This window comes from Prinia subflava, chromosome 2, assembly GCF_021018805.1.
Source record: "Prinia subflava isolate CZ2003 ecotype Zambia chromosome 2, Cam_Psub_1.2, whole genome shotgun sequence".
NCBI classification, from domain to species: domain Eukaryota; kingdom Metazoa; phylum Chordata; class Aves; order Passeriformes; family Cisticolidae; genus Prinia; species Prinia subflava.
The window spans coordinates 90,019,207-90,030,480 of NC_086248.1; the positions used below are offsets into that span (position 1 = coordinate 90,019,207).

Here is an 11,274-nt window from a genome sequence, read left to right on the forward strand (position 1 = left end):
AACAACTGCTTCAGCACTACTCAAGGAGTTGATACTGATGCTTAGAGGAGAGGATCTGCTGCCTTGGAGATGAGATGTTTAGCATGTATTCAGAAAAGTCACTACTCTTTCAGTACAAATCTGAGATGGGAAAAGACTGGCTAGGGAGCAGTAATTTGAAAAAGCCTCTGAGGTGGAACAGATCATGACCTGCAGGTGCAGCAATAATGTGACACTTGCAAAAGAAAATAGAAGGCAAGTGTTGGAGTAGTGTAGAAACAGATGCAAATTCCACATAACCGTGTCAATTCATTTAGCACTGACAGGGTGAATGGGGGGAGGTCTAGTAGCCAACGTTATGTTACCAAAAAAACATAAACCAGCATTTAGATAGTTCAGAAAAGAACAAGAGAAATGTATGTTCAAAGTGGCCTGGAAGAAAAAGAATCAAAGGAATCTTTTTAGTAAAGACTAAGGAGATACACGGCAGCTTCCAGCTCTGCAGCATCTTTTTATATACTCCTCAGGGATTAAATCTTTTGCCAGTATCCTCAAGAAACAGGAGAAATGGTATGGAGCTAAAACTACAAGGTCTGAAGATCTAGCTTCTTTTCTCCAGTCATATTTATAACAAATGCAGTAGAGTGCCTGAGGAACAGTATGAAAGCGTCTATCATTGGAGGTTTTAAAACAGGTTAGACAGGCTTCTGTTGGGAACAATTTAGATATGGTAGGTGCTTCCCTGGGGAAAAGGGCCAGCGAGCAGGATTCACGAGGCTGCTTCCTGCGTGACTTGCTGCAAGCCTCTGGGATCCAGGTGAGCAGCCTGGCCTGATAAACACAGAAAATGTGGCCTCACCACTCCATGCAGTCAGGGATGCTCCATGCTCAAGTGCATCTGCAGAGCCACGGTTTGCCCTGCTGCAACAGGAACTTCATTTGGTGTCGTTCCACTTTTGTTGTTGAGCAAAACATAAATATTCGCTGCAATTGTGGAGGAACAGTGTTTCATTTTACTTCTAGGTCATTAAATTTCTCTTTTTTATTGGTAACAGTCTTGCGACCCCCTGTATTACCTGTGCTGAAACGCCTAGAGCAGCAGCTCATAAGAAAGAGCCATGAGAGAGGACCAGACAATGGTGACCCAGAAGAGGGCCAACAAGCTGACCAGAGGGATGGAGCACCTCTCCTATGAGGAAAGACTGGGAGGACTGGGATGGCTCAGCCTGGAAAAGTGAAGACTTCAGTATGACCTAATTGCAGCCTGGGGCAAGAGAATTTACAGGAGCATGTAGTGACAGGAAAAGAGGGAACGGGTGCAAATGGAAAGAGTGTAGTTTTCGATTAGCAATTAGGGAGAAACCCTTCACTGTAAGAGAGCTGAGGCTCTGGAACAGGTTGCTCAGAGAGGCTGTGGATGCCACATCCCTGAAGCGGCTCAAGGCCAGGTTGGATGAGGCTTTGAGCAACCTGGTCGAATAAAAAGTGTCCTTGTCCACGGAGTTGAAACGAGACGATCTTCAGGTCCCTTCCAACCCAAACCATTCTATAATTCCACAGTGGCCTGTCGCTATAGGCGTCGCTTGCGCCGCTGGGCTCCAGGCCCCTCGGCCGTACCCTGGCACACTCCCCGTCCCTGGCGGTCTGCCCGAGGGTCCGCAGCTCCCCGCTCGGCCCCGCTCGGCCCCGCTCGGCCCCGCTCGGCCCCGCTCGGCTCGGCTCTCTCGGCTCCGCAGCCAGCGCAGGCCGCCGCGGGCGCGCACGGGCCGCGGGGCGGGGCGCGGGCCGCGGGGCGGAGCGCAGCGGGGCCGTCATGCCAGCGCTGCCCGGCGCCGCCGCCAGTACCAAGGCTGCTGTCCGCATGGCGGCCGGCAGCGGCAACAAGACGGCCGCGGCCGGGCGGGCCTACGACATCGTGGTGTTCGGCGCCTCGGGCTTCACCGGCCAGTTCGTGGTGGAGGAGGTGGCGCGGGCGGCGGCGGCGGCGGCGGCCGGCGAGGGGCAGTTGTGCGGCGGCCGCCTGCGCTGGGCCGTGGCCGGGCGGAGCCGCGAGAAGCTGCGGGCGGTGCTGGAGCGGGCGGCCGAGCGGCTGGGTACGGGCCGGGCCGGGGGCCGGGGAGGCCCGGCGGGTCGGGTGTGCGGGCAGGGGCTGAGGAGCGAAGCGGGGCGAGCCCCGGCGCCGTGCGGCGGGGGAGGAGGGGGCTCGTCCCCGGCGGAGCGGGGTCGCTGACGGCGGTCTCCGGTGCGCAGGGAAGGCGGCGCCCGGGGACGAGGTCGGCGTGCTGCTCTGCGATGTGGGCGACGCGGGCTCGCTGGCCACCATGGCGAGGCAGACCCGGCTGGTGCTGAACTGCGTGGGCCCGGTGAGTGCGGGGAGGCGGGCGGGCGGTGCCCCGCGGCCTCCGCCTGCTGCGGGGCACGGAGAGCACCGCGGCCGCGCAGCGACGGCGCGGCTCTGCCAACTCGACCCCGGAGCTCCAAGTACAGCAGTACTGCAGGGCCCAAGGGTTCTCACTCTTTCACAGGCAGCCTGAGATGCTGGTGGTAAAGTTTGGCCCAGCGTTTTGGGTTGGGCCAAAATGTCAGTGGTGCTAGGGTTAAACATGAGCTGGAAAAGGGGCCCACGGGCTTGCTGCCAGAAGCGCTTGGTCCTTTTAAAACTTACAGTGGCAGTACTTCCAGTGCATTCAGAGAGCAGCAAAATGTGCGAGGTGGAAGTTGGGTCATGACCATGTCTTTGCAATTCAGTGTTTAAGTAGAGAATATGCTGATAACAAGAGTGCAGAAAGTGTAAAGTGAATTAGTGGCAGTATTCAGTTGATCTTGGTGATCTGGTCTGATTTTATGAGAGAAATCAGGTGCAATAGTCTGCAGCAAGCTCCATTATCAGCAGTGAAGTTTATGTTTTCTTCTCCCCACACTCCCAAGAAATAGAAGTGCTGTTGAATTTTAGCCCCACTTAGAAAAATCGATAGCCAGGTTCACTTTTATTGCAGAGATGTACTTTAGGTAAAGCACACTGCGTGTGTTGTGGTGTGTGGGTTTTCTTTTGTTACATCTGGCGCTGTTTCCTTCTACAGTACAGATTCTTTGGAGAGCCTGTGGTAGAAGCTTGTGTTGAAAATGGTGCAAGCTGCATTGACATTAGTGGAGAACCCCAGGTATGTGATAGTAAAAAACCACTACCTTATATCAAGGCTCTACAAAAGGAGTGTTTATTTATTATGTCCCATGCTTCTGCTAATGTTTCTGAACATGAAGGCAAAGTCTGCCTCCTGATCTACAATTTTAAGATGCAGTAATTATTTTAAAGTACACTATGCTTAGTTGTACAGTTTTCCTGCTTTTAAGACAGGAGCTTCTTTGGTTCTCTGTGGAAATCCCAAATTGCTGAATTCCGCTTCAAGCCCCTGTTGTGATTCTGCATAGGAATTTTGTACTTTTCACTGCTGTGAAGCTTTCAGTGCTACAGACCAGGAATCGTATATATTTGTCAGAGATACTTGTAGGTGGTTTGAAGCATGGAGGATGCTGTGATGTGACAGTGAAGCGCTGATGGCTAATATTGGGTATGGCCAAGAATGAATTTCAGCTTAAAATGTTTGTTCTGGCTGTGTTTCAGTTTCTGGAAGGAATGTACCTGAAATACAATGAAAAAGCTGCAGAAAAGGGAGTATATGTTGTTGGAAGCTGTGGCTTTGACTCCATCCCGGCGGATATGGGAGTGCTGTACACCAGAGACAAGCTGAAAGGTGACTAGAATAAGTGTGCTTTTATTATGGTGAAAAAGGAATGCAGATTATGCTGTCTGCCAGTTTCCTAAAGCAGCAGTGGTCCCATGGAAACTTTCAGTGTCATTTTTTACCTGCCTTTACCAGGTGACCAGTTTCAACCAGACATGGCAGAGAGAAATTTGGAGTCCTATTCCCGTTGGATGGGTCCTTGGCTAGGGGAGGGATCCATGGTCGTGTTCTCACTGAGAGGAGGGCCCTGTGACGAGCTCGGTTGTTCAGAGCGTGGTGCTGATGGCACCGAGGCTGTGGATTCCATCCCCACGTGGGCCGTTCACTTGGGGGCTGGGCTGGGTGGTGCTGGTGGGTCCCCTCCAATGTCGGGATATTCTGTGACTCTGAGAGGACAGAACGTTCAGCTGTGGGCAGCAGCTGCTCAGCCCGTGTGGGGATGGCCCTAGGCAGCCTCAGCACACTGCCTGTACTGCAGTGAGACTCCTGTAGAGAAGGGGCCGTGGGAAAGAGGCCACAGATTGGGCGTGATGAGCTTTCCCAAGTTTCCTTTGTCAATGCAAGCTCCGAGAAGCTGCTGTGTGGGTGTGAGCAGCAGGACAGTGCCATACTTTTACTTTACTTTACACATACAGTGTCCTGCCTTTTACTTTAATAGCAGCTAGAGGGTAACTGAAAGAGAAGCATATTTAAGAAAATACGTGAGAGGGTTTAATTCTATGTAAATAGTATTTATCCTGATCCCAGATGTTCATCAGGTCTGACTTCCAGTTGGGAGGGCCCATAAGAGTATCCAAATGTTCTGCTCTTATGGACTATTAAAAAGGCTGCTAAATGGGATTGGTTTACATTGGAGTCAGCATTCAGTTAAAGAAACCTCGATTCAGATCTGACTGGAGGAGAAACAAGGCATGGAAATGAGTATCTGGATGTTCATGAGGTTGTAATTTGATGTTTGATCCCTGTTTTGAATAAAGATATCTTTTATCTCTTCCCATTTTGACTTTATGGCATTACCCCTGTCTATCCAGTTGCTTGCCGTATTGAAATTTTTTGGTAAAAATACAATTTTCCAATCTCAGAATGAACTAAACAAAGCAAAAAAAATCAGATTTTGGATGTGTTGTGGTGTTCTGCTGTTCATCAAACTAAACATTCTTTGCAAAACACTATTTTAAGCCATGCTAAAGTGAAATTTTTGGGCTATTTTATGTGTTTTGGTTTTTTGGGGGGAGGGTTGTGGGTTGTTCTGTTTTGGTGTGGATTTTTGTGGTTTGGATGTACCAAAATTTTTAAGTTCATGGTTGCTTTCACAGCCTACATCAGCCTTTATTTTGAAACTTGGAGGAAAGCTAAGTGTGGCTCTCAGTATTACTTTCCTTTTTTTTTTCAGTGAATTTTTTTGTGCCAATTAATGTTTTCCCCTCCCTTACAGGTACCTTGACTGCTGTTGAGAGTTTCCTGTCGGTGAAATCTGGGCCTGAGGTTAGTTGGTTTCTGCCTTCCTGAAATTCAGGAGTATTTGTGATAACATCACCACAGCCTGTCAGAAAAACTGTTGCTACGTTAAGTCAGACCAAGGAGCAAGCTGGCAGGTCCTTGATGATAAGTCTAAGAACTTTATTCTTTAGGAGCCACTAAGAGTATCCTAAGCAAACACCCTTTTGTAAGTATGTTTGCAGAGCTGTCCACCTACATTTTGCTCTGGTAAGCAGTTCCAAGAATTATTTTGCTTTTGCAGAGATGTGGGAAGGATTCTTACACAAGTAAAACTGTCACAGGTCCACGGAGTATTGCCAGTAATCCTAGTGTTAGGCTGTTTGGATTTTTTGTTTGTTGGTGGGGGAAGAGTTGTTTCAATGTACTTTCATGCATGTAATAATAATACCTGTAGGTAGTAATTGTATTAATGTGTAATATATGTAATAATTCTAATGTTGTTGCTAGAACAATGAAACTATGATCCATGCCAGTCTTGATGCCCAACACCAAACACTACTGCTCCTGGCATGGGCACCCATCTTGCTTTACAAACCATTTTTGTTCTTAAAAACATCTGGGGGAGTGGAGGAAGCCCATGGAATGGGCGAGTAGTGTCTGTCTGTCTGTTAAGGAACAGGGCACAGTAGTTAATGGGAAGGTAGCGTAAGTTCAGAGTGTTGGTAAGAAGGGATTTCAGCAATGAGAATTGAGTACAGTGAGATGGGTTGGAAGAGCTGAGATACGTGTTACATTCTGTGGGCCCCAAGTATGTTGCAGCTCGTGTGGAATGAGGGGTGGAGATGGCGTTGAGTCTGGCTGGTCTGGAGTTCATTCATTTTTACTACTATACCTTTGTTTCCATGTGCAGCTTTTGCTTTATTAAATTGCCTTTATCTTGACACACAAGGAATTTTTTCCATCTTATTTTCTCCTCTCCCTATCTTAGCTAGGAGGAGAGTGCTGGGAAAAGAGTTATAGAGTGTCTTGGTGAGCACCTGGCATCCAGCCCCAAGGTCAACCCACACCATTTCAATATACTGTTGTCATAACATTTATATGTAATTGTAATACATGTAGTGATTCTAATAATATTAAAGTAATCCGTGAAACCTTTAAATGCTGAACTAATTACTATTTCATGGTGTGTCACCAGGGTGCTGCTGTACACGATGGGACCTGGAAGTCAGCTGTCTATGGCCTTGCAGATGAAGACAGCCTGAAGAAGCTTCGCAGACAGATAGGATATGCCCCTGTCCCAGTAGTTGGTGCAAAGCTTAAAAAAAGGTGCAAGCCTAAGATGTGGAATATGTGGTCTCCTAACAGTTTGAGTATTTATGATTGCTGCAGTATTAAATACTAATAAGATGCATTTAAGACTTTAGTTCAGTATGAACACATAGATGCTCATCAAGTAGAATTAAGTTCAGTTTTACTGATCTGTTCATATCTTACTGAAAAGTGAACGTGTCCCAGCATCTTCTGGGTCTCAAAGTTAACGTGTTCCAAAGGACTTTTTGTGACATGGGAAACTTTGATTTCAGAAGTGATTAGTAGAATGGAGGGAAAAAATGAGAAGACTATTATATTGATTATCAAATTCATCCTTGATATAGTGCATATAGTGAATATACATTGTGATATATATGTTGTGAATTTTGAGTGAGCCAGGGATGTGTTTGGAATTGCTTGCTTTCAGTGAAAAGAGATAATGTCACAAAAATTCTTGAGAGAAAACTGGTAATGGTAAGGCTGTTATGGTCAGTTTCTTTCAGTTTGTGTGAAGATTGGAACATTTTTTTTCTGACTTAAATATGTTTTTTTCATTTGCAGAGGATTTTTGTTCTACAGTCCAGAATTCAAGAAGTACTGCCTCACATTCATGGGATCGGATGGTTCTGTTGTGAAAAGGACCCAGCGTTATTTGCACACCGAGTTGCAGCAAACACCTGTAGGTTGCTGTTGTTTGTTCACTGTGCCTTCTGGGGGCCCTGGCCTGTTCCATGCCACTTGTGACTGTGGCTGATGAGCCTGCCTTGGGCTGGTAGCATCACAGTTACGAGGTTGTCTTGTCGGGTTCTCATGCTGTCTGATTTCTGGGTGTGTATATGTAGGGAATGGAAACCTTGAGTCTCAGAAATACTTGAAAAGTAGCCTTCATGATAAATGTATTAAATTCTGTTTCTGTGCAGAGACTTTTCTTGTTGTATCAACAGAGCTTCTAAAAGCAGTGTGACTGTAGTCTGTGGTAGCTATGGCCAGCTCAATATAGTGTAGTAAATATTCTGATGAAGAATTCATATGCTGCTCATTTGTATCTTAAGATTTCTTTGATGCTTGGGTCTCCAGTGTGCAGAGTAAAGGCAGTGTGAAGTAATGGTGGTGGAAAAGATGATGAACTTTTGTTTTCCGTGGTGTCCTGAGAGATGAGCACCAACAATCTGTAACTGCTGTGTAGAATCACAGGCATCAGTTAAGCAATGAGGGTGAGATGGTGCTTTAAAAATGCCCTGGGAAGCTACAAATCAGAAAGGCTTGCCATTGCTATTTCAGTTTCTCTTTAAGAAAAGCACTGAGAGGAGAAAAGGAAGATTGAGGAGAGAAATTGGATACTAAAATACATCTTTCTGTAAAGTTTCTGTTCTTGTTTACTGTCACTCTGTAGTTACATTGTCTTCCCAGAATGAATGATAAAGTGAAGCATTCTTCTAACAGTTCCTTAGAACTAAGACAGTTATTTAAGGCCCTGTTTAAAATGATATATGTTGTATGAAACAACTGCATCTTACTTAAGGGCTAGATGGAAAAAATTAATGCAAATCCTATCACTGAAAATACATTCTTGCCTCAGGTCCAGTATGGTGCTTACGTGGCTTTGGGTGGTCTTGGCACTGTTATCAAGCTGATGTTTATGGGCATGTTATTTCTTCTTCTGGTGAAGTTTAACTTTGGAAGAAAACTTCTGACAAAAGTAAGTTTTCAAAACACAAAATGATTTAGTGTTTGGAGATACCTTTTTTCCCCCTCTAATTTACTGTTGGTCTTTGTCTTTTTCCTCTTTTTTTTCTCTGCTCTATTCATACAGTACCCGAAATTTTTCTCTGGTGGATATTTCACAAAGGAAGGACCAACCCAGAAGCAGGTAACTGACTCTTTTGTCCCACACCTACAGAATACATTTATTGTTGTAATGGTGGAATAGTGATTTAGAGTCAACTGCTTAGCCTCAAAGAAATAATTTGTAAATGAATCACAGAATATTCTGAATTAGAGGGGACCCACAAGGATCATCCAAGTCCAACTCCTGGCCCTGCACAGGACACCCCAAGAGTGACACCCTGCACCTGAGAGTGTTGTCTAAGAGCTTCTTGATCTCTGTCAGGCTGGTGCTGTGACCCTTCCCTGGGGAGCCTGTTCAGTGCCCAGCCACCCTCTGGGTGAAGAACCTTTTCTGATATCCAACCTAAACCTGCCCTGGCACAACTCCAGGTCATTCCCTCAGGTCCTGTCACTGTCACCAGAGAGGAGAGATCAGTGCCTGCCCCTCCTCTTCCCCTCACAAGGAAGTTTAACTGCAGTGAGGTCTGCCCTCAGTCTCCTGCAGGCTGAACAGACCAAATGACCTCAGTCTCTCCTCATATGGCTTCCCCCCTAGGCCCAAATGCATGCTGCGTGTGTCTGTTCAGATAGTTATTGGGTATTTAAATAATCATGCCTTCTGCTCTTACACATCAAAGTACATGTAACTCCTGGGAGGAATAAGTGGATAATATTGCTGAGCCTGATGGCTCAGAGCACTCTATCAAAGGTGGTGACCAAGGGAAACTAATTAGCAAAACCCAGGACTGAAGGTGGTGAGAGAACAAGCAGACTTGAGTACAAGGACAGTGCCAACAAAATGGAAGCAATTAAAAAAATTAGATTATACCTTTTAAGCAGTAATTCAAAATAACTCCTCTCATGTTTAAATGGATTATAGTATTTGGCAGGATTGTATATATAGAATTTGGATATTTATATTTACTGCTTGTGCTTTTCTGGCAGCAATCAGTTTCTCTTTTCGTGACCATGCTTATCTTGTCCACTACAGATGGATGGAACCTCTTTTACAATGACTTTCTTTGGCGAGGGTTACAGTGAGGGACAAGATCCCCAAAAGGGCAAACCAAATGTGAAGATCTGCACTGAAGTGAAAGGACCAGGTATGTGTTAGCAGCTGACTGGTTTTGCCCAGCATTCCCTGCTCTAAAATACATTTATGATTGCACTGCTGTGCCTTTCACCCTTGAGAAGCACGTGCAACGTGAACAAAGCCAACAGCCTTTACAGTGTATTAACTTGGATACTACAATTCATTGTGACCTGGTTTTTGAAATAGTCTGGTTGCACTTGTGTCATTCTCTCTCCTCTGGCTTTCCCTGGTCTAATTTTCATTTTTGCAGATCAGACCTATTGAAGGAAGAGGGCTTTAAGGATAGTTTTTAGTTGTTACAGCATGGACCTAGTACCTTGTTTATTTCCAGTTCCCTGAGAGTGAACTTAAAACTGGTCCAGTGTGGTATAATTTCTAACTATCACATACTTTTGTTCAGGTCATTCCTTGAGGGGAGATGACACCTGATGTATATTCAGAAAGGAGTTACTGTAGCATAGCTTCTTTAAATTACCAGAGATGTGGCAGAATGCAACCGTTTCATGGTAAAAATCTGAATTTAAGCACAGGATGGGGAAAGCTTTTGCTGTGTCAGAGAGCCCTCTGTCACCATGATGTGGTCACTCACAGCTGTGTGGTTAGAGACAGTGTGTGAAGTATTTGTCCAGATTAGATCTTAAGGACTTCTCCAGCTACTTGGTCTGATTACTAGGTAAAAAAAGCTGTTCTTAAATGTGCAAGGCTGTTTCATCGCCAAGGACATTATTCTTCAGAGTGCTGTAGGGAAGAGAAGATCACATTGTACATTTCAACACACTGTATTTCATTGGGGGGTTTTGTTTTGGTTTTTTGTCAGAGCCTGGATATATTGCTACACCAATTGCAATGGTTCAAGCAGGTCTGTCTCTTCTGGAAGATGCAGCTTCTCTGCCTAAACGGTAAGGACCTTCCCATGCTGAGCAGCTTGTCTCCCTTAAAAGCTACTGTGTGCAAATGTTTCTCTTTGAAAATACATGTAATCAGCCCTGTGGATTTGTTACCTCACCCAACTGGTCCTGCAAGGGAGATGCTTCACCACATTTAAAGCCATTTAAAGCCATTTGCTCTTCACCAGCTGATCAGTTTGAAAGGATGTGGTCACAGGCTTTTAGTCAGGCCTTTGCATCAGTGTCTTTATGTTCAGTTAATGGAATGGTTTCTAGAGCTTGCTGGATGCAGAAATGAAGCTGTGATTATAGCCACCCTGCCAAATTCCTCACCCACTCTCTTCTTGGACAAAATGGCTTTTTCTTTCTGAGAAGAAGCACATCTCTAGCATCACAGAAAAGGTGTCCCTCAGTCACTGTGCCACTAATGTTTTTCCTTTTGATTTTCACCAACAGGGGTGGTGTATATTCTCCAGGAGCCGCCTTCTCCAAAACAAAACTGATTGATCGCCTCAACAAGCGTGGTGTTGAGTTCTCTGTTATTAGCAAGCCTGAAGTCTGAAGTCAAAACATAACTGTATGAACTAACATCTTTCCTGGGTCTAACTCTAATAAAACTCATTTGGCTGCAAAAGCCTAATCATAAAACAGTTTCACTGTGCTATTGTTTGCAGTAGAAACAGAAGAAGATTCAAGTTAAAAACTATAATAGTATTTGCTATAGTGAGCAAACCCCTAAAGGGTGGGTATTGAGTGTTAATTCACAGACATATTAAATTGGTAACTCCTTGGGTACTAATTCTGGAATTTTAATCTTGATAATCTAAGTTCAGGTTCCTGCTTCATGGACCCGCTATAGCATCTGCCTCACAAGCCACCATTGCTTCACCCCTTTCTGCAACTATGTAAAGCAGGCAGCCTGGGAAGAAAAGTGCCTTTGCAGATGAAGCTACTAGTTATTCCTCATGTGTGTTTGGTATATGTCTGTATTAAC

At 45.4% G+C, this 11,274-nt stretch overlaps 1 protein-coding gene across 1 annotated transcript; it reads left to right on the forward strand.

Annotated features, from left to right (window-relative positions):
- Positions 1-1,760: 1,760 nt before the first annotated feature.
- On the forward strand, positions 1,761-10,888 carry SCCPDH (saccharopine dehydrogenase (putative)). Its single transcript, XM_063390976.1, has 12 exons — positions 1,761-2,072; positions 2,230-2,342; positions 3,060-3,140; positions 3,602-3,731; positions 5,158-5,207; positions 6,358-6,488; positions 7,035-7,152; positions 8,053-8,172; positions 8,287-8,343; positions 9,292-9,403; positions 10,211-10,292; positions 10,737-10,888. Exons 1-12 carry the CDS (start codon positions 1,793-1,795, stop codon positions 10,840-10,842), a joined length of 1,380 nt encoding a protein of 459 aa, XP_063247046.1. The 5' UTR covers positions 1,761-1,792; the 3' UTR covers positions 10,843-10,888.
- Positions 10,889-11,274: the final 386 nt, after the last annotated feature.

Excerpts from the sequence above, each read along its gene's own strand:
- SCCPDH (XM_063390976.1), top strand. The coding sequence starts at position 1,793 with ATGCCAGCGCTGCCCGGCGCCGCCGCCAGTACCAAGGCTGCTGTCCGC. Across the intron at positions 2,343-3,059 it reads TGCTGAACTGCGTGGGCCCG|TACAGATTCTTTGGAGAGCC; the intron begins GTGAGTGCGGGG and ends TTCCTTCTACAG. Across the intron at positions 10,293-10,736 it reads GCAGCTTCTCTGCCTAAACG|GGGTGGTGTATATTCTCCAG; the intron begins GTAAGGACCTTC and ends TTTCACCAACAG.